The following is a 23,291-nucleotide window of genomic DNA, read 5'->3' as shown; positions in this document are numbered from 1 at the left end:
CCTTTACCATCAATAGGTTTAGCGAGAGCATTTATAACACGGCTCAAATAAGCCTCGCTGATTGGTATTTCGCCTCTGACCATCAAATGAAATGTGAATAACCCATCCTGCTCTCTTTGAAACAAAAGGGGCGCTTCCGGTTCTGTCGGTGCTTCAAACAATTTTGAACCGTCCAGACCACAATGCCATATGCACCCAAGGCCACAAGTAATGAAACAGGTAACAGAAACTGCCATATATACTGTAGTGGAGCTGCAGTTTAATGATAAAGGTGTTTTTCTTGTGACGGCACAAGGTTCCAAAAACTTCTATACAAGTTTTAAAGATTCAAATAAAGTACAGATAATAAAAGAGCATTGTCCCCATTGAAAAATGTTAATCTAAGTGCACTGACACATGGAAATTTTCATGTTCTAAGCAGCTGAACAAACTGCGACAATAAAACAAAGCCAAGAGAGTAAACAGAAGGTATCAAGATTGAAGCAAAATCTAATCTATTTGATACTGAAATAAAAAGTTTTCTTGAAAGCTAAAAGAATCTACATCTCCACTCTGAACCTGCAATTTCCAATAATAAATCCATGGTTTTTCCCCGCCTCCACAAGCTCAATCGTTATAATCAATGAAAATCATAAACCAAATTGATTATATCTCCACAAGCATTCTATTACTTTTCTGGAATTTTACACTGCAGCTTTGCTATTGTTTTACCATCATCCATCATCCGAGGAAGCCAAAGTTGAAAAACATCATCCCACAATCAGCTACAGCCATTTCTTCAAACCATAACGTTCTTTCCATATTCAACCTGCAGTTTGTGGATTAAATTCATGAGAAACAAGACCATTCTCCCAAATTCAAGCAACTGAAGTCGAGCTTGTGTATTCATTTCAAGAAGCTTGGATAAGGATATCATGCTTGTACAAAAAGCAAGTCATCTAGAGCTTATACAATTATGCTAAGTTGGATAATGGAATGACCTATCTAACTGTGATGGTGTTCTCTTTATGTTAAAAAAAAAAAAGTTTGATTCAGACCTTCTATCATGTGAAATGATGTCACAGTTGAAGGCTCAATGGTCAAGCCTATAGGCTTTTGTATAAAGATAAAATTTCCAATACAGGAGAAAATTTGTAGTCACAAAGCCTCAGTATATCAAGCCATCCAGACAGAAGGTCTCGATCCAATAGTTTTTTACTGAGTTACATAGACTGCCCAGACCCTGCAGTACATTTTTTATTTTTATTTTTTGTACATTAGACCGCCCAGAAATAAAAATTATGACAGCATGTACATACTCACCTACAGAGATACTAGTGCATTTAGGTACAATTAACTCACTCCATTTCAAAATGTCAGATCCACAAAATGTGTTACCACAATATGTCTCAGAATCATAATAGTTTTCAGCCATTATATAAAGCATGGAAATGGGAAGCAAAAGGAGCCTCCAGGCACCTATCAATTTCTATGTGCATTTAGGTGCAAGTGACTCACTCCATTTCATACACTTGAAATCACAGTATTGGAAATTTTTTGTTTTTATTCATCATGGTCCAAATGCAACAACTGAGATTAAGAGGTGTAATAAGTCAGGCTTCTATAAATTAGAAGGAAACTGGAGACATCCTATTCTCAAATAGAACTCCTACGAGTACTCTCAAATTTTCAATTCTCAAATTCTCAGTTTCCTTCATACATGAGAGGGAAGAGAAACCATCAGACTGGAAAGCATTTCTCTAGGCATCATTCTATTCAGAAGTAGCATAACTTTTGAAGTTAAGATCCTCTCTTTGCTTTAAGCCCTCCCTGTCCCTGATACTCTCCCAGCAACAGGCTCCATAAGGTGTACAAAATCTAAAACTATACTAGATGTAAAGTGAAAAAGAAATCATACAGTTGAAAACCTATGAAAGAGGAGTAGTTTCTTAAAGGCAATAACAGAAAGCCAATAACCATACAACGCAAGCTTAATCTTTGAACATCAGTAAGAAATCATACAGTTGAAAACCTTCCCCAACCCCCTTCTTTACCCCGTGTCAATCATATATGGGTTATTTTTGCTTTATGACCAAAAGACTGGTAGATATCATGCCACACAAAGCTGATCAATCAGGATTATCTAGCTAGACCTCTTCTTACATTGAATAATAACTCTCAATGAATGAAAAACAAAATTTACAATGAATTTAAACCAGTCTATGGAAAAGGTGATTCATAAAGTGAAGGCAGAACACATGCATGACTAATACATTTTCACCTCAGTTTTAACATCCAAGAGTCTCCAATAGTCCTTGTAAAACACTTAATGACAATAAGCAATTAGGAAATTAGTAAATAGAATTGGCCCAAGAATGCCCTATGCATCACTGCAATCTAGTGAATAAAATTAGAATCAAGAATTCCCTCTGCATCAGTTCAATCTAGTTCTTTCAATCACAATTAAGAGTTCCCTTATTCTGTAAAAATAAAACCTCTAATGAGTGAATTTACATTAAAAGACCAAAACATCCTTCGTCCAGTTACCCCATGAAAAATAGTAACAGTCAAGAGACTGCTCCTCTTTGTATCTTGAAAAAATATGGGTTTTCTAGAAAGAACAAGAAAGACCACTTCATGAATCTTAAAATCAGTTTAACAACCAGAGAATCCAATAATCAATAGCCAAAGCTATCAAAAAATGACTATCAAAGGAAGCTTTCCATAATAGCTATCATTCGATACTCTTACCTGACATCTCATAGCTTTTTAGGAGACAATATATAGATAAAGACTGGTTCAAAATTCTCAGGCTTTTCTAGCAGTTGCCAGCCTAGTGGAAGTTAAAAAATTGGCCAGATCCTATCTATCCAAATATATTATAAAAAAATAGAATAAACCCTAAACATTTCTACCTTAAAGCCACCACTACTGACATTCTTTAAAAATCCAACCAAGAAAAAGACATGTTTTACAAAGCTAGTGATATCCAAATATAAAGCCTCTGCAATGAAACATATTTCATTAGTAAGACAGAGGAATACCTTCTAGCATAAACTCCAAAGGTGTTCTCAACAACAAAGGAGGTAAGTTACACTAGAAAAAGACTGCAAGATGCCCTCAATGAAAAAAAAAAAACAAAAAACAAAAAACAAAAAACAAAAACCAGAAAGATTAGGTTGGTTTGTGTGTCTTTATTTATCAGGAAAATCCAATTTATTCAAATAATTTCAATTATTGATCTCCCACTCTAAGATCTAAGAATTGGATTCTAATACACCATTCTAAAAGCTCAGAAAATTGAAATGCAGAGGAAATTTATTCAGTTCACAATTTGCAAGTTAAACTCATAAAAGATTATTACAATCCATCTATCAAGTTTGTGCAAATAGAAAGGTTTCACATCCAACTGAATTCTCTTGAGAAAAAACTCTCAATATGAAATCTAACAATTTTCTGTTAGAATGAAAGAAAAAATTTCAGTTCAAAATTCTAGCAGAGAAATTCCCACAGCCACCCAGAGAATCACAATGTTTACACCAAATTGAGTTAATAGAGACTATCACGAATCTGTAACCATCATTTAAAATTATAAACAGAACCATTCACGTAAATCATGTTTCTTTTCTACAACACCAATGAATATGCAAGTGCATCTAAAGATAGAATTTTAACGAAGGCAAATTCTGAAACCTCACCCTGATACCTCATGCTTCAGGTACACTGCCAAGGGTGTATGAGAAAAGCTCACGAACGGGGGAAAACTCTACCAATCCGATATCCATTGCATACCCAGTAACGGGCAATTTCAGATCTCGCAGCACACTGAAAGCCTCTGCCGTCCGGTTCCTGGGAACTTCTTGTGCAACTGAGCAGTAAGGGACCCAGAAGTCCGGGCTATATGACTCAACGATTTCCACGCTTTCCTCCTTCAGTGCATCACACAATTGCGAGTGGAATTGAAGGAGTGCCAGTGAAGGAGTTGGGCCAAGGAAGAGAACGTTGCCTTCATTTGGGAAGCTTCCAATGGTAGAGAAAGAGAGAGGCAAAGGTTCTTGCTTCGAAGCAAAGTTCCTTATGATGTTTTCCAGTTTTGGAGGATCAAGAAGGGGGCTGGAGAGTAGGGTGATGTGTGGCCGAGATTGCATCTCAATTAGTTGGGTGCTGATCTGGCGCCGTGCCATGACATTCCAAGCCTTCAGTACCTGGTTCTCCAGTGCAGGGTCGAAGTAAATTTCAACTGCAAAGCCTTGTGACATTTTCTTGATTCGAAATGCGGAGAAACTTGCAGTACAACAGCAAAAGCAATCCACCAAAAAAAAAAAAAAAAAAAAAAATGAAAAACCCACAAAGAGAATTAAGGGATGATGGGTATAGAACAGTTAATCTCAAAGAGGGTTGGCAGTGGAATGGTTCAGCGATACTCCAAAGTAGCAGCACAGAATAAAAAAATGGAATCCCAAAAGAGCAGACATAGATCTTCACCAAAATCAAAGAAAATAACGAAGAACCCAGTTGACAGAAGAGAAGAAAGGCGAATTGGAAGGAGTAAAAAGAACGAAGAACCCAATTGAGCAATTGAACAGAAAAAGAAGAAAAATGTGGTTTAGAGATCGACCGCAATTACGGAAGAGAGAAAAGAAGCAATCAAACCCAGAAAACAGCAATTCGCTTAAAGACGAAACAACATGTGACCTTTCACATAAAAGGAGAGGAAGCTGAGATTCTCAAGAGAACAAACAGGGCTGCAGTAAAGATATTGAGGAATCATACAAATCATTCCGTATTTATAGGGCTACGAGACGAAGACTTTCACGAGCTCCCAAATCGAAAACTCCGAATTCCCAAAATCGAAAGCCCCTTATTTTATTGTCTACAGCTCCTCATTGTTGTTGACTGTCATTTGAACGCGAATTTGCAGTGCAGCTGTGCAGGAAGAAGACTTAGAAGACTGCTAGTGGTAGTTAGAAGCATTTTATCTTCTTTGTTACTGGCGATGCACGCCATTGCCAAAGATCCTAGTTTACCTCTACCATGTGTACATCTCTATCTCTTACTCTAAACCAGAATCAAGATATTATAGTTAGGCCAACGTCCATTACTGCCTCCACGGATTCTTTTCCTCTCTCTCCCTCTCTCTCTCTCTCTCTCTCTCTCTAATGGTAATAGCGGCGACAACCTGGCAATCTTGCGAACCGTTGAAAGGTGAAGGTGTTTTCATTTTATGTGACACGTGGGGTTGGGCTACCACTGGATGGGCCCTGGCCCAATTGCAAGCTTCATTGGATTTCATACCCAAGAGGCATTTAATTAATGGGGAGGGGATAGCCACGCTGCTCGCATGGAATGGAAACTTCTACTTTTTTATTTTTTATTTTTTGTAAAAAACTTCTACTTCAATAATAGGTGCTTGGGAGGGGACATCACATGGTTCATTTATAGGAGATCCACATGTCAGGGAGGAAAGAGTATGAATTAGTGCATAACACCAGCTATGCCGCTATCGATTCCCCTTATTTAATTTATGAGCAAGTTTTTTTTTTGTTGGGAGAGCCCATTGTGCTTAGGGCTCGCAAACTTGGGAGGGACACAATGGTAATTGCGTCCCCTTGTTTGTGACGTAGAGGCCATGTGCTTTCGGGGGGAAAACTCTATCTCTTAATTTACAAGGAAGAGTTATTTGTTCAGGGACGTAGCTCTTACACTAGCACGATATCAATAGGGAAGCATTTGAAAGTATCAACAGTGTGGGTATTTCTCCAAAAGTCCAATATATGTCTGTTGTTGAAGGTTAGTTTCGTGGTCGATTTTTAAATAACAGTAAGAAAAGTTTGTAGAAAAAAAAAGCACGATAAAAGTTAGAAACTGCACAATTGAGAAATATGAGACATTCTTTCAAAAGAGAGCCCACATTTTATTTGACTCATTATGCGAGAAAACACGAAAGAATCTATACACCAACATCCTGAGGATTTAAGAGAAAATAAAGATCTTTCCAAGAGTCAAATATATGTCTATTGTTGAAGGTTAGTTTCTTGTCGATTTTTTAATAACAAAAAGAAAACTTAAAAAAAAAAAAAAAAAAAGGCCCAAGTTTTCTCATTAGACGAGAGTGAGAAACTGCATTCTCGAAGAACATGAGACATTCTTTTAAAAGAGAATCCACATTTTATCTGAAGAGAGAGAAAGTGTTAGTGTGGATTCTATATCTAATTATGCGAGAAAACATGTGAGAAAATCTAAGCACCAATATCCTGAGGATTTAATTAAAGAAAAAAAAAAAAACAAAGGATTGAAGTAGAATTTTCAAACAATTTTCAAAAGCGAGGGAGTTTTAGACACCAAAAGTAACAGTAGAACCAGTCATCCTCTAATGCTGATGCTGACCTAACAAGAGGACCCCATATGACCATATATCCCCTCTCAATCAGTTTTAGACTCTAGGTTATACTGCTTTTTTGGGGCAAACCCTGGTCATGGGGCAATTTTTAATCGTCCACTACTCCACTATGGCCTAATGAGTATTGGGAATCCTCTTATTCCCTTCGACTTCAGGTTACACTTTATCTATGAGGCCATGACCCAGTCATATGACCATATATTCATACTTTGAACAGGCTACAATGGTTGTCATTGAGAAGTATTAGAACGCGTCAGGGGTCAAATGATGTCTCTACCTTTGACCAGTGTATATGATATATATACTCTTTTGTGAAAAAAAAAAGAAAGAAAAAAGGATTGTTAGTTGGGTTATGGTCGCCCTGGAATTAGCTAGTCTCTTTAATGTAGAGTGTTGGATATAGGTTCGTTAAATCCAATTTTTTTTTTATTTATTAATTTTACTTTTTTAAATTTATATTATCATTAATGGGCTGTGGTTGTTAGATTTTCACTTAAATTTGTATTCGACTAGGGATAAGACTAGATTTCTTGTTTATATGGTCATCACATAATGTTTTCTTTAGAATAATTTGTACATAGTACATGATCACACAAGAATATTGTACGTGATATTGTTAGTTGATAAGATACAATATTCTTATTTATAGAATTCTATTTGTCTAGTGACCTGAGAGGTCCTTGTCATTGTAATTATGGATCATGAGTTTTGGTGCACCAATGATTGATGTTTTTTTCTGATGTATTGGATTGTGAATGAAAGAGTCGTTCAATAAGAATCTATTGCTCTACTGGAGAATATTGAGAGAATGTTTATGTCATGTTTGGACAGAAATCCAATTCTACTGACGTTTTTGTAAAACCACCCATTTCTGTATTGGTTCCAAAAGAATGAAGAAAAAGGGGATGTTTTTTTAATAGGAACATAAAACTGTTTATAGTTGTTGCGATATATACAAGTATACTCATCCGAGAGGGACACTCTTTCTCTTAGATGAGAGTCTTAAGTAACTTAGCGCTTCAAATACAAGAGTCATGTAGCTTTCATAAGGTATCAATCATCAGTTTAATTCTGGGAGGTGCTTCATTATTCATTTTTTGGGTATGCTGCTTTGCAGAGCAAGAAGCAAATTGTTTTACATATTGTATTTTAGAACTAATATTGTTTTCCTATTTATTTTGAAAATAATTTCATCCAAGAACTTACACAGAATCCTTGCATTAACATATTTGATGGACTGGGGTTTTGATAGTAATTTAATTATATGTCCTATAGTCCATTATTTAGAAATATTAAATTATATATTAATATTCACACACTATTATCAATAAGATTAATTAATATTTTATAATATTTAGGTTAATTAAGATACCAATGAAATCCTACCTTTTCTATCTTTGTAGGTACTGATAAAAACATTTATCATTGTGTCATTGTAAAGTTGATAACTTGATATTAAGTATCCTAGACACAAATTGAAAAGGCAACCCATCTAAGGGAGAAACTTAGCTAATCTATAGAAAGAAGGAGATAAGAGGAGGGAGATGGGCATAATGTTGGCCATTCCCCACCCCACCCCACCCCACCCCACCCCACCCCTCTCTCTCCTCTCTCTCTCTCTCTCTCTCTCTCTCTCTCTCTCTTATATTGTTAAGATTTACTTACTAAAACAATAAAGATCATCTACATTACCTGTAGTATTTTTCATGGAGTCAAAATTGTCTCCTTGAAAGAAGTGGTTCCATCACATTTTGCTTTTCTATCTTTGAATTCCTTGCATGTATGTGTTTCTTTTGGAATATAACCAAGATTGTCAACTCGCTCGCCGCATTTGGAATAATGAAGATTGTCAACTTCTTTTGGGATATTTATATTGATTGTTATATGTTAAAGGAAAAATGAACCCTACTACTTTGGCGTAAGAAACACTCATACACATTACATAGCAGATGTGAAATGATCACATTGCCCCCACCCTTGTATTAGCAGAAGATGCTCCCGCCTATGCTCTCATTGGTCAGCGGTTCTGACGTGTCTTGCGCTAGAACAATATGGTTCTTTCACCCTTTGCCGCGTAGTCCTTATGCCAGTGCGAGGCCAATGAGGGGATGCACATGGACAAAAACATGCGTTTGTTTTTGTTTTGGCTAAACCAGAGAGTGCTCATTTTCCTATTTCATCAAGAGACCCAACATAATTAAAATTAATGGAAGAAAGAACCATGCCAATGGGAACACGCCTGTGGGCATCCTTAGGGCATGGGGCTGGAGGACAACATGGCCATTTCACGCTCACCTATATCTAAGCATAGACAACACCAGACTGAAAGAGTTCTTTCTCCATTTTTTTTCTTGGTTTACATCTAAAATTAATTGACATCCCCTATTCTCTATCAAATTAAATGGACCATTTGAACCCAGACCTTGTGCATACCTATTGGGAAAATCTTGCTATAATGCTGATTTTCATCAAATTTGATCTGGATCAGCCGAAATAGGCTAAGAATTGGCTGGAATCGAACCAGATTCTGCCCTAACCCTAGTTATACTGTTATGGAATTTGGATTGATCGCTCTGGCTCGGCCAAAATGGGGATCAACCCCATTCGAATTTGCCCTTCAACGCAGGAATGTTTGATTTCTATTGTGGGAACACAGAAATTTATCGAAGGGATTAAAATTCCCCTTTTAGTGTTTAACCAGCCGCCAATCCAAAATCTAAGTTCCATTTTGATCATTGTCTTTGTATTGGAAGAAAGAATCCAATGGTCAAAATAAGCAAATGGGAGAATCGAAGATCAGAAATGGAGGACATGGAGAAGGTTTGCTTCCCATTTGGGAAGCCGGGTCCTACCCCATCAGACATCAATCATTGATACTTGATTTCTTCCTATGGGTGGAGTCACTGAGAGTGGATGACGAGGATAATTGACTATAGTTTCTGTGATCGAACGGTAATAAGACCTTTTTGATTCTGCTCCACTCGCTTGGATCCAATCTGAATGAATCACAAGTGATTAGTGTGGTGGTGGAATTGATTTTGGGGTAAATTCCCACTTCCTCAGATCCACGATTCCTCATCCTTTTAGCTGCTCTGCTCACCATGGCTGCAACTATCTCCTTTTCTTTCTGCTCAGATCCTCGCCATGTCCACCCTCAGCCCCATTCACACCTTCACAGTCAGCCCTTTAAGAACCCTCTCTTCAATCCACTCCATTCCTTCTCCATTACATCCTTACCTCCAAAGGTTGCGCACCCTTTGCTCCTTTTGCACAAATTCGACAGTTTCAAGTTTTATCCTGCTTATTCCTCTTCTCATTCTTCTTCTTCCTCTGAATCATATCTCAATGACCCACTAAGAATTGGCCGGTTTCTTACTAATGATGAAACTGAGAAGCTCCAAATTATACACAATTTCAGATATTCTCATGAAGTTGTTTCTGGGTCGTTGTTGGTTCGTGTGATGGGTGCAGAAGAGATGGATGTCACAGTTGGGTTGCTTTCTGAATCTTTTGCAGAGTCCATGTCTCTACCTTCCGGTTATGTCCGTTTCTTGGCGTTCCTGGTGAATCAGTATATGACTGAGAGGAGAGCTCTAATGCCCCACACGGCGACGCTTGTTGGGTATTACAGGGAAGAGGGTGGTGAAGAGGAGTTGGCAGGTACGGTTGAGGTTTCTTTCAATAAACGAGGTGCCAATGCTTCTCCTCCAACCCCAACTCCTCCGAAGGACTGCCCTTATATATGTAATATGACTGTGAAGAAGCAGCTCCGAAGGTATTTTTACAGCTTTGCCTGTTTATCAGGAAATTTGCTTCCTTTTTCAATTATTTTCTGTTTATTCACTTTGTTTCTCGTAGTGTCATCTTTCCTTTAAGGGCACCTTTACAGCTTTATCTATTGATTGCTTTCATGTTCTTAGAGATGTTCAGACAAAATTTGCTCCCTTCTGTCAATGGCTCTGTGGTTCATATGAAAGATCCTGTTTAGTTTTTAAATCTCCTTCCAGTCGTTCATTGCCTTAAAAAATAGCAACACTTAAATGCTTCAGAGCAATTAGACTTGAAAATGTGTTTGGCAGTCATTAAGAAGAAGAAGAACAGGAGACACTTTCACTGGGTCCACTCAAGTCCAGGCCAATTGGTATCACTCTTCCTAGAACTAGTCAGTGGCGTACTGGGATTCTTCCTCCACTGAACTGGTATTCCTTTTATCAGTTCAGTGGATATTTTCTTTCAAGATTTGCAATCTAGGTTTATGTCCATCCCAGTATCAATGGTAGATCATATTTGGTAGAAATAATGTAGCTTCACAAAGAATAATAGAAAGGAAGGGATTCGTAGGGAAATAGGCATCCAAAAGTAGCGTACTTGGTTTGGCCTCCTCACTATATAGGGTTGAGGGAAGTTCCAACTTCTAGTCAGACGTGTATGTTGCTTCAAGCAATGAACTTGGCATTTATACTGGGGATGATTGTATTCACATACATTTGTTATTTTTCATAAAAGCTTCAATACAAAAATTAACTAAATTAAAAGGGAATATTTTAATTCTCTTGGAATGGACAAAAAGGGCATAAGGAAAATAAATTTTACCACAGCTATACTGAATATACTGCATCTAATTGAAACAGATTTAGAACTCATTTTTCTTTCCTAGTTTCTGAGCATGTATTATCACCCTTTTGCTACAGATTTGTCCACTTACATTCATGGATTTGATGATATATAGATGGAAGAGATATTAGGGAGGCCGAAACCTTTGTGTCCTCTTTGAACATCCAATCCTCATTGTTGCTTATATTGCGAAACATCCCTCCAGATGAGCTAGCAAAGTGTCTTTAACCATCTTGGTTGATCATCTTGTTAACTTTTACCTTTAATATGTACAACATCCATTATTTACTTATAGTTTACATGCGACAAAATTAACCTTCTATTAAATTATATTTAACCATTCTTCTATTTTAGTGTTTTCTAGGAACACATCAAATAACAGTTAGTTATCTACTTTACAGGCAACCATGCCATCTCATGTTTTCACCTATTTTCCACTCCTTTTTATCTGTTTTCTCAGATACAAACTAAACCCTAGTTTTCACAAGTTGCATTTTGCTGGATTTCATATTCTGAATAAAATCTTACATTGAAATCTGTTTTTTTGGGACCCCGCCCCTTAAGATTAAAAAAAAAAAAAGGGTAATTGGATTATGTGGTGACGCTTTGGTTAGGCTGACTACTCTACTATAGTATAGGCTACTTGTAACTTCTATAGTGGTCCTTCCATTTTTGTGTAGAAAAAGTTTGTATTGCTACTGAATGAACAATTCAAAGGCAAGCAGTATGAGCCCTTCTCCAGCCTGTGAAAAGCAGCAAACTCTAGAGGCTAGGGCCTTGTTCACCTCCGGATATTCCATTCTCAGTGGAAACCCACCTTAGAGATTGAACATTGACTTATCTTGTTGAAGTTCAATCTAAGAAAGTGCCCACAGGAGGTGGCCAAATAGTAGGGGGCTTAGTATCTGCTCTGCCTCTATGGGCATAGGTTTGAGTGCAACACTGGAAAAATAGTGAATGACACTGGATACGAAGTTCTCTATCCCGGTTGTTTCCCTCCCTCTCCCCTTCCATGGAGGTTAGTATCTGAGAAACTAGTGAAGCAATTCCAATGATTCTATGAATTGATGTTCTCAACACATTTCTTATCTGAAACCTTTCATTCTCCTTTGACATAGAAAAGACTAAAAGAATCACACTTTTCAAATTTCAATTTCCATGTTGAACTCAGACCTACTTCACTGCAGAAGGAAACAAACTACTTCTCAAGTGGTAATATAAAATTTCTCACACAGAAGAAAACCTTGAGATGCAAAGTGCATGACCAAACCTAAAAGGTCAGACTAAGTTGAGAAGCAAGGTCATGGATTTCACATTCATAAATGAGTATACTCTGAAAATCTAAGTTCACTTGGACCCTGGAACAATCAACACTTTGTACCTGTAAAATTACTCAAAATTGTGTCACTGTTGCTGCTCCACTTAAAATGTTTCAAAGTTTTTTTTTTTTTTTTTTTAATTAATGCATTATTATTTAAAAAAATTCATGGGCAAATTCAATTTTTGCTCCTTTCAGTTGCAATAAAAAAGGTGACTGCATAATTGTCATATTGAATATATGAAGACATTAGAGCATTGATTCTGACTCATCACTTAAATGTTTTACACCTTTTGAATAATGCAATTAAGTGTGCTGCATCTTGTCGATTAACAGTTCATATGGATCATCTAAACGGCTGATTTAAGATGTTTCTTTGTGTAATTTTTCAGGAGGGGCATTGGTTGGCATCTTTTGAAGGCATGTGAAGAACTGATATCTCAGACGAGTTGCCCTTCTAGGGAAGTCTACCTGCACTGCAGAATGATTGATACAGCTCCCTTTAAAATGTATACTAAAGCAGGTTACAGTATTGTCAAGACAGATAGTATTTTTATCTTGTTGACTTTCCAACGACGTAAGCACTTGATGTGCAAGATGTTGTCAGTTTTCAATAACCATTCAGAAGTGGATATCACGAATCCTGATGGGGAATTTTCTTTATGAAGGTTGAAAAAATAAATAGTGTTCTCAAAAGCATACACGTGTCCTTGACAAACTCACTCTTCTTTCCTGCTGTAAATGCTGGTTTTTTTGTAGTGATGAAAACTTGAGTTCAGTTGTATACTTCTTAAACATAAGATCTTAGTTCATTCTCCCTCCTCCTATTTAAATGTTTCTTCTCAAAGTTAGTTGCCTTATTCGTGACAGTCAACACAATGCAGTTTTCAGCTTTTCCAGCTGTTAGATTTAAGACGAAGAGACTGATTAGAGTCATTAGACGGTTTCCGCTTGCATGTGCCATGTATCTGTTAGAGACCCTGTGTTTGAAGTATGTTATGCTGTGGATGCAATGTGGGTTCCTGACCTGAAGCATCTCCTTGCTTGATGTTTGTTTGAATCAGATTGCTTCCTGTGCTTTTGAAAGCTTTTTAGAGGGAAACAAATGTCCAAGTCAGGTACTCCTTCAGTGCACTGGAAGTGTCAGAGCTGTTAATATTTCAGAAGACAGTTGGCCGACAAATGGGAGAATTATCACACTTGAGACTAAATCTACTGACACACGAATGGTCAGTGATCTCTTAGATCTGAGGAGGAAATGTCGGAGACAAGCTGAGATTAGGTCAGTTTTTCAACCTCATAAGGTGACTGAGATTCTAAAGTTGTCTATGAGCTCTACTGACAAAACTGATAGAACGATTGGAAGTTCTCTAAACACGGGCTTACTGTGAAATCACACAGAGATTGACTTTCCAGTTGTGTGAGCTTGGAGTCTCCTCTCTTATCAAAAAAGTATGCATGGAAGTGTGGAATTTACTGGTGCCCCTGAAGCTGAAGCTATTTCTGTGGAGGTACTGCTTAGGCTATCTGCTGGTGGCTAAAAGTCACAACTCCGTACATCCCGTCTGCTGTGGCAAAAAATAAGGAAACAGGGTTGACATGATTCTCGAATGCCAACATCCTGCTTGGTTCAGTTCATTTTTTTTGTTGCACCGATTTAATTAAGGACTGGATTTTCAGGACTGGTTCCTGCTGAGCATAGCGATGGGACTTTCAGGAAGCTGGGGTTCCATTGCATTTTGGTCAGTTCTTGTTGGGATATCTGGAAGACTTTGTAAGAATGCGGTGCTTAGGTCTTCAATTGCTAGTTCTTTAGAGACTATTTGGCCTCATCCTATCTGTCAGAGTTTTGAGGTCTTCCTTGACAAAGCCTGCTTCTGGCAAGGCAGCAGACCCATCTATGCTTATTGACATAATGTTCATTACACAGTGGTCATGGATGGGGCATGGGCGAATTAAGAAATGTCTCTTGGGAAGAGTTGTGTTAAGAGAAAGCCTTAAATGAGGCCTTCTGGTAGTAAGATATAGCTCTACGCTTGACCTGGATCTTCCATTGCAGAGACGGGGGTAGTTAGAGAAGCTCTGTTGCTGTGCAGAAGCCTTGGTTTGACTTGATTTTGATCTTTTCGGATTGCAAGCTTTGATCGAAAGTGTCACTTTTGAAGTTGTTAACCCTCTGTGGGAAGCGCCGGTGATTGTTGATCCTGATTGACTGATTTTTTCTCTTCACTATTTCCACTGGTCTTCCAATGCAGAGGTTCATTGTGTAGCAGTTGGTGCAGTTATATTTAATTGGTTCCATGATTGTTGTCCCCTCCCCCCAACCCAAAAAAAAGAAAAGAAGCCCAGTCCTCAAAATTTCCTATTTCCTTTTCTCATTATTCCTGTTCACTGTATCACCACCATCTCCTCCCTCAAGAAAAGGAAGTGACTAGAAGAATGGCTGCAACCACAGTCATGTACGAAAGAGCACTTGAGTAGAAATATATAAGTTCAACGAATCAACGATCACTGTGAAAACTTTATTCTGAATTTTCCTATCAGTTTAGCAATTGTAGCTCCTATTTGTATATTTTCAATATTTAACATTTCGCTAGTTTTCCTTTTCTTTTCTACCTCTTTTTATTTTATTTGAATGGATTCTCTCTCCTTTCTGGCAGTTAAATATTCCCTACAGTAGAAGTTTGATTACCAAAATTGCAGAGGCTGTATGTTCAATAAACCATGTGCAATTTGCAGTCTATTTATACTTGTGTTCTACTTCTTTGTTGAATGTCTTTGAAAATTTACATAAATGGAACATTGTGAAAACTGAATGTGCTATCACAAGCAGGTCCAACATAAATTGGGAGTCATTGAAATTCCCCATACTGATTCTGGATGAGACTACATTTACCAAATATTTACAAAAATGTGTAGAATCTCATAAGTGGAATCACCAAGTAAAACACCATTATAGTTATAAGGGTGTTACTGAATGAAGACACAAACACTCCCCCCCTCCATTAGTCATCGAGCCTTCACTTGCTCTTCTTGGCTTCTCTACACCGGAATAAGTTTCTGAAGTACTTCCTTATGTTCTGTTCTATAAAACTACACTAATATTACAGAATTTACCTTATGGATATTTCATAAATTCTGAACTCAATAACCTACTCTAAAAGAAAGAAAGTAAATCACACTTTCGTTTGATTGAAGCAGCTTTTCACTGTTAAAAGCATAGTTCAAGTTTTCAGACCAATTTTAATTACATATACCCTGTGCTTAACCCTTTTGCATTTGTTGTGGAAGTCTGTTGTAGTTGCTTAACACATTCTGTCATTGAGGGTCTCCCACTTCTCTCAGCACAGACGCACTGTTATGCCAGGTTGGCAAACAATGCAATTGACTCCATGGTGTATGAACTCACTCATCCTTGGGTCTATCACCTTATGCAACTTCTTCTGATCATTCAATATATCCCTCGCCTGAATAATTCACAGTTGAACCATTATACTTTGATGGCCTTTATGGATTATTTTCATCACCCTTTAAACTGAAAAACCAATTTACCTATAATACTAGGGTTTGATCTGTGGACTCAATTCAACAGTTCCTGAAGAACTCCAAATGCATAGACATCACTTTGTAGAGTGAGCTTCCCTGTCTGCCCAATCCAATTCCTAGACTGTTAGGCACCTTCACAAATCAGTCTTGTTCTAAAGGGGATGTAGACAAATTCCATATAGAGTACTCCTAACATGCATAGTGCATTACACAAACAAATTAAAAATGGGGCATTTCCTAAATTTGTTAGAGAATTTTTAATAAAATGAAAATGATGTCAAAGAAAGAAGCAGATACAGAGGCTTTGACAACTTGTTCTAGTATTAGTAACAGTAATTTTTCTATGAATAATGTGAATAGGTAAGGCTCAAAGAACAGATGATGATAAAAATTGTACTGACAGGGGCTGGTAGAAGAGGCGGAGTGGAAGCCCTAGGCTCCATTCTCTTATTGTTTTGAATTCAGAGAAGAATTATTGCTCTCCAAATTTTTAAACCTGAACTGCGTATTTTTAGCAAGATCAACATAAGAAGAACAGTGATCAAGCCAAATAAGCATAAAATAGAATCTGATCCTTTCTTGAAAGTTTGTGTCACTACCCTATTCAGGTTGCTAAAGAAAGCATATTTAAGGAATATTTAGACCAAAACAGAAATGATGGAACCAGATTCTTATGGATTAGATTAGCTGAAGTCGCAAGAAATCTTCCAATTGAAACTGAATAATGTGGAGGTTTTCTTCGGAATCAGATGACACAAATAGTGTCAACAACGCCATTGAAACTTTGGTTTTCTTAACATTTAACTCCCAGCATAAATGAATATGAATAGAAAAGGCAGAAACAATACCAATGTATACTCTGGATCAAAATAACCATAAGTTCCAAGCATCCTTGTGGATGTATACATCTCCTGGCCCTCAGGCATCAACTTGGCAAGACCACAATATCAGATATCTGGGAAGCAAGAACAATGATTGTCTTATCCATGATACATGAACTAGCAGACTTATGGTTTGTACAGTAAATTACAATTGCTTCAAAATTAGCACTTAAAATAATATTGGTAGATTTGAAATCTCTATGAACAATAAGAATCCCTATTGCAGAACTGGAATGCAGATAAGCAAGACCTCATCATGCTGCTCAAAGTGCTACTTTGAGCCTCAAAGGCCAATCCATTTTCACTTCACCTATTCCTAGAAATGCAAGCACAAATAGCAGCATAGTTAAAATGAGTGGATTAGACATCGAGTATGCATAACTAGATAGGTATAAGTACAGTAGTTAAGATTTAAGAATACTGATTGTTGTAATTGATCCCTACCATTTAAGCGATCTTGAAGGTTCCCTTTGCACATACGTTCATACACTAGAAATCGATGTTTCCCATTTGCATAATAACCAACGAGAGCTAAAAGATTTGGGTGGTCCAATCTGCTCAGGATGTCAACTTCTATGTGGAATGAATCATTTTCAGCTTCTTTAAATGGTGGCAGCTGATTGCCACAACCTTTAGATGTCATAATGGAGGGACAGTAGAGAAAAAGACTCAAGTAAATACAGACACACATCTGTAATTACTTGAATACAAAATCTGTTTGGTCAACTGGAAAGACTGAATCTCAGCACTGTCTTCCTTATTGTATGCATTCATTGATTTATGTTTGTTTCTTAAAAAAACAAAGAAGATGCAAGTTTGATCTTTCCAAGATTATGCATGTGAAGTTGATTTTCAGGAGCTACCTTTATTTCATACCAAACCCTCCCCCACCCCCAGGGGGTGAAAAATACATACTTCTCCTGATTTCAGAGTTCCTTTATAAACCCACCTGAATCCTCTTTTCCCAAGCAAATTCTCATCACCAAAGAACGTGTTGCTTCCTTCATTTCCTTAGTATGAACACTGATGACCCATGGCATCTTTTTTTTTTTTTTTTCTTTGTGCTAATCTATCCTAGAGGGCCCCTACTGGGCACTGCAGGGCCAACAGCCAACCTACTGGGGGGGTGGGGGGGCGAGGGTGTGGACACACACACCCTGGAGTCGATACCCAGATCTCTAGGTGCCAGCTTCTATTAGCCGATGCTGCTACCAGTACGCTAGCACTCTGGAACCACAAAAGAGGCTGTAACTTGTTTAGCTGAACAACTTGACTTGAAGTGCTGAAACCCAACTCATAAAATGTAAATAAAAATCCCTAACGGACTGATCAAGAGCTGGACAATTAGAAGAAACGTACATGGATTAACTTAATCCTGCTAATTGCTTCTCTGCCCCTTGTTCCATGTTGAGATCACCACAAAAGGCATAATGACTCTGAAAATAGCAATCTGATAAGGTTCTTGCAACTTGATAATTCAAATGAGAGAACATTTTAAACAGAACTAGATGAAAAGTCCGAATTGATTCCCTATATAGTAATAGTTTCCCCAGAGTCAGCAAGACCCGTTTCTCATACCACCCAACAGAAAAAAAGGAAAATCCTCTTTGCCATATTTAGCCTCATTTGACACAGAAGCCCCATTCCTTCTCAAACCCAGAATGAAGTAAACTGGAGTGCGAATCGGGCTGGATTCCATGTGTGTGGATGGTTGTCGTACGAGAACCTGATCCATCTTCGTCCTGTTCATCCATAATGAAGATGACATCACAGTCGACTCAAATACCCCAAACATTTTTCTTTACCCAACTTTTGCTTTTCCCAAAATTACTAACGACATGTAGGAAATGCAACCGGCCACCATTTGCCTACTTTAGAGTACCAGTTTTAAACTATCATACTACCACTCTGCTTCCATTGTAGCAAATTTTGAATGGCTATAGTCTATAAATGCCTTCTAAATTCCTTTTTTTGTATCAAATTCAAAAACCTTTGAACATCATCCTTCTATGATTCAAAGCGTTTTTTCTTACAAAAACTGAAAAGATAATTTCATTAAGGCTAGGCACCTTTGTTTAGATGGTAAGGGGAACTAAAAAAAATGTAAAAATACAGAAACTATTGCTGAGGTAGTAACACAATTTTAATGATTACAAGACTTTATTTCGTTTTGTTATAATTTTACATTTTCACTTCCATTCTAATCAAATGGGGCCAATTATTGGAGCCCAAAAAATCTTATACAAGAAGTGACTCTATAACTTAAAAGAAATAACACCCCCCACACCCCCCAAAAAAAAAAAAAAAAAAAAAGTATATGACCAAACTTATATAACTCAAATAGAAATTTTCACTGCCAAATGATTCGAAACTCCAGAGTATTGTGACATGCCTCTTCTTGGAGTTGTTCTGAGCATACTTTCTTTGTCACTCCCCTAGATGATCATAGATCTATCCTTTATGCTGATCTTGGGTTTTACTTTTAATTTCAGGTTGTCATCTATTTTAGAGGACTATTGAAGAACAAAATTATATTGAAACTTGATAGCTAGATATAATAAGCAAGCCAATATAGGTAAATGTTTGTTCTTCAAATAGAAAAGCAGTAGCATGTAACACAAACTTAACAAGAGAATTGGGAGAGAATCAACTTTCAAATGCTACTCAACCTATACTATACTTGTAAAGACCATTCCATTCTCATTTATCCAATGACAGACTTCAATTAGGCCAGGGCCAAAACCTAATAGTTTAAAAGAAAGATGGTTTGGATTCCAAGTTGATGTATCATAGTGGCATGCCATGATTGCATGATTCACTTTCTTCCGAGCAAGTATATCGACTACATATACTTTTACTTTTGGTAAAACATGGCAATAATAAACTTGAAATGGGAATGGCTGACTATGACATAAGACTGGTGGTTTAGAGAGGTTTCCATGGATGAGTTTCACAGATCCAATTGTGACATTCTCATAAGATCCCTCAATGCTCTCAGTACTCCATAAGTGTACATTGTGCCTTAATTTTTTGACAACAAAATCAATGAGATCCTCAGCGGATGTTGCACAGGTGCTCTCCTCACCTTGAATAGGTCTCTTATGACATATCTCAAGGGTGTATTGAATATACTCATCCATTTTTGATTCATCTACTACACCAAAAAGCTTCTTTAATTCCTCAATCCGGGAAAAAGTTAATGGGATTTTTAATGCCAGAGATCGCGGCAAGAACGATTTATATGGCATTGGGTCCCTTAGATCAGGAACAGGAATGAAACCTCCCTCTGTCACCATTGACTCCCGGAAATATGGTATCCCCCCTTGGCTGGCAACCGAGAGGGGTGCTTCATTTGGAAGATCATATTTCATTTTGGCAGCATTCCACTGGGCTATTGGTGGCATTGTTGTGTTTTCTGCTGTCTTCTTCATTAGTACATTTGTAGAACAAGCAACATTAGCTTGCTCACAAAATGAACTTAGGTGAGAAGACAATTCGTTTTCCTCCATTAGTTTAATAAACATTACCACCTGATCAAGGTTTAGTGGAGAAGCTTTTGCTGCTAACCAACGTGGAGGGTGTGGAAGACCAATATGCTCTTCCCAATATTGTGAAAAACTATTTTCAGCTTGAGAACCCTACAAATTTAATGGGGGAAAATAACCACATAAGAAAGATAAAACAAGAACAAGCAATAGCCACATTAAAATGAATGAATAATTGAAAAACATCATTTTTTCTTACCGTAATGTTAGCTACTATCAGAAGTCCAAGCAAAAGAATGAGATGCGACATGATGGATTTGAAACAGAGTAGAATGAGATGGGTCTATATGCCTTTGTGGGAGTTGCTGCATGGCGAAAAAGGATGTTTGAATTTATAAAGAGGGGAAATTTTGTAATACCAAACAATTAGAGAGAAAAAAAAAAGAAGGGTTCCAAAGGGGGAATCTTAAAGGTATTTTGGAAAATACTAAATCTAGGAAGGTATTATGAACCAAAGGGGAAGTGAACTATTCCATTTCATTTGCTATGGGCCAGGTAGTAGCAAAAGTTTTTCCATTTTTGTTAGTTCCCTTTTCTTAGGCTATGTTTGGTTGCAAGGAAAATTTAAAGGGAAAGGAAGGAAAGTGAAAATTTTGAACTTCAAAAAGAAACTTTTGTAATTATTAGTGAGCCCCTTGGGCCCCTCTTGCTACAATCTTACCCGCTTTGGTAGGAAAGTGGACCACCATACAGTAAAAAATGCATTGTGGCATATTGAGAAGACCACCTCTTATATTAACATTTGATGATTCAAGAACTTCCGATGTGGGACTAATCTGTAGCACAATAAATTTTTATTTTACATTTTATAGTAAAGGGTTTTGGATGCAAAGTAAAGTGAAATTTACTAGCTTGTTACGGAATGATTTAGAGTTATGATATGGTTATATGTGTTATGAGCAAGAGAAGAAAAGAAAAGAAAAGAAAAAAAATATACAAAAAATGTATTTTTTTCTTTGTTTAAGAAGTTCTCTTTGTGCTTGGTATGTCCTCAATTAAGAGAAGATTTTTTTTTTTAATTTCAAAATTCACCTTAGGAATGATAAAGCTTTCTTTTGATGCGAAAAAAATAATCTTACCAAAAACACAAGAAAACAAAAGAAAAATACAAAAGCTTTTCTTTTCTTCTCTTCTAATGGTAGTTAAACATACATGTTCTATTTTCTTCCCATTTCATTTCATTTCTTTTCTAGATTCTTTTTTCTTTTCTTTTCTTCTCTTGACTACCAAACACAACCTTTTATATCGTTAAAGCAAATTTCCAGAGTTCATTTCCCACCCCACCAACCCCCCCCCCCAAAAAAAAAAATCTAACTGCCCTATATCCCTCCAAATTTTAAATACCAAAATTATCCTTCAATTTTGGGTCATTATCTTATCCAGTTTTCTTGTTTTCTTTACTTGTCTGGCTAGGCCTTCATGTATATCATAACTGTTGTAGTTGAAGAATGGTTTCAAGAACTTGGTCATTAATGGTATACACAACCAGAAATTGCGGAGAGAACCCTGGTGTTGTCTACGTTGTCTACCTCTACCATGAAATTAGCCCCTCCACCCCTACAACTGAACAAAAGATAACCATTAATCCTCTATTAAAGAATTCTGATACAGTCAAATAATTGGAGAGAAAACTCATTCATATAGTAAATATGTACACTCCAAGTTGCAGCATATGAGTTGTGAGGAGACCAAATGCCTTTTGCTCATGATTCAAATTTCAACCTTCTTTGTGAATCATAAACCATGGGCTTCAAAGGTGACATCTAAGAAAATCAAAATAATTAAATCACTAGAGACAATGACTTTGTGCCCGTCAGTTGATTTGTTTTTCTTCCTAGAATGCATCCTTGCCATTTCTCCTCGGCCTATTGATTTGGTTAGCTGATAGAAAAAAAAAAAGAAAAAAAAAAGAAAAAAAGAAAAAAAAAGGGAAAACCGGGCTCAAGGGTAATTTTGGTATTAAAATCCTGAGAGAAGTAAGGGAAGTAATTTGATGTGGTACGGATTACAATGTAAGGGACTTTCCTCCTGTCTTCGGATTATTTGTTTTAATTCTACTAACCTCACTTTCTCAAACTATAAATTTTCATCTCAAAAGATCGAAGTAATAAAAGGTGTTCACAAATATATAAGGAAAGGGACTCCCCCCACGTGTAGGTGGGTCGGAACCACATTATATTTGGACATAATTAAGGAGGACAGAGTCGGAAAGAACCCACTTTGATACCATGTAAATTTCTATGGATATAATAAAAGGAGGTGTTCACATGTATATGAGTAAAGAAATTATCCCACTCAGAATCAATGTGAGACTAAAACAATTGACAAAAACAAAAGAAAAAATGAACTTAATTTGAATAAGTTTGCTTTATTAGGTAAAAGGTCATATGCTTTCAGTGAAAGTTGAATGGTTCTCATTTAATCTCGGTATAATCTGGTCCATGCGATTATGGGCTCAGTATAGGTCCACGGGATTAGTCAAGCCGAAGGCCTGAATACCAATCATTAGCAAAAAAAAAAAAAAAAAAAAAAAAAAAAAAAGATCATATATAACTGAACCAGTTTTTGCCACATGGAACTGTAATGCGGTAATTCCAATGGTTGCACAAGGGAGTACAATTTGGATTGTAAGCTTGTCAAAATTTTAAGCCAAGTTAAAACATGCACCTCCTTATATTGGTATTTCTCAACCCTTCTATCTGTAGCCATCCATTTGTTTTAACTATTCACAAGAAAGTTTGGCTATTTATCTAGATATCTAAAGCCTCATTTTTTCTCATGATTATTCATTAATTTGTAAGGTCGTTAGCCTAATCTGTCAAACTTTCCTTTTAAAGGAACATAAAGATAATAAAATATCAAATTCTTATTTTACAATTACACCACTATAACAATGGCGTATGGCATACACAATAGAATTATTGTGGAACTCAATGAGTATATCCCATTCAAGAAGGTAATTGCAAATAAAAAGAGGAAAATGCGACTATGAAAAGTGCTTTTAACGA

At 36.9% G+C, this 23,291-nt stretch overlaps 3 protein-coding genes and 1 pseudogene across 6 annotated transcripts; 1 reads left to right on the top strand and 3 right to left on the bottom strand.

The window, feature by feature from the left end:
* Positions 1–337: 337 nt before the first annotated feature.
* LOC122070423 lies at positions 338–5,122 on the bottom strand. Of its 2 annotated transcripts, none has more exons than XM_042634561.1 (2): positions 3,686–5,122; positions 338–808 (listed from the first exon to the last, which is right to left on the bottom strand). In XM_042634561.1, the coding sequence occupies exon 1, from the start codon at positions 4,236–4,238 to the stop codon at positions 3,687–3,689; it is 552 nt and encodes a 183-aa protein (XP_042490495.1). In that variant the 5' UTR covers positions 4,239–5,122; the 3' UTR covers positions 338–808; position 3,686. The 2 variants fall into 2 exon arrangements, with proteins under 2 accessions (XP_042490495.1, XP_042490494.1); XM_042634560.1 differs by having other exon boundaries at positions 3,678–5,119.
* A 3,877-nt stretch (positions 5,123–8,999) lies between these two features.
* Positions 9,000–14,919, top strand: LOC122070424. 3 transcript variants are annotated; one of them, XM_042634564.1, is made up of 3 exons: positions 9,000–10,154; positions 12,704–12,820; positions 13,376–14,919. In XM_042634564.1, the coding sequence occupies exons 1-3, from the start codon at positions 9,481–9,483 to the stop codon at positions 13,404–13,406; spliced, it is 822 nt and encodes a 273-aa protein (XP_042490498.1). In that variant the 5' UTR covers positions 9,000–9,480; the 3' UTR covers positions 13,407–14,919. The 3 variants fall into 3 exon arrangements, with proteins under 3 accessions (XP_042490498.1, XP_042490497.1, XP_042490496.1); XM_042634563.1 differs by having other exon boundaries at positions 9,001–10,154; positions 12,704–12,834; XM_042634562.1 differs by having other exon boundaries at positions 9,119–10,154; positions 12,704–14,919.
* A 624-nt stretch (positions 14,920–15,543) lies between these two features.
* Positions 15,544–18,167, bottom strand: LOC122070430 (annotated as a pseudogene).
* Positions 18,168–18,870: 703 nt separating this feature from the next.
* On the bottom strand, positions 18,871–20,563 carry LOC122070425 (polygalacturonase non-catalytic subunit AroGP2-like). Its single transcript, XM_042634565.1, has 2 exons — positions 20,483–20,563; positions 18,871–20,376 (listed from the first exon to the last, which is right to left on the bottom strand). The coding sequence occupies exons 1-2, from the start codon at positions 20,531–20,533 to the stop codon at positions 19,408–19,410; spliced, it is 1,020 nt and encodes a 339-aa protein (XP_042490499.1). The 5' UTR covers positions 20,534–20,563; the 3' UTR covers positions 18,871–19,407.
* Between the last annotated feature and the right edge of the window lie 2,728 nt (positions 20,564–23,291).

This window comes from Macadamia integrifolia, unplaced genomic scaffold (genome assembly GCF_013358625.1).
Source record: "Macadamia integrifolia cultivar HAES 741 unplaced genomic scaffold, SCU_Mint_v3 scaffold913, whole genome shotgun sequence".
In the NCBI taxonomy this organism is placed as follows: Eukaryota; Viridiplantae; Streptophyta; class Magnoliopsida; order Proteales; family Proteaceae; genus Macadamia; species Macadamia integrifolia.
The sequence above is the reverse complement of the archived record's forward strand: the minus strand, read 5'-3'. Positions and strand labels throughout refer to the sequence as shown.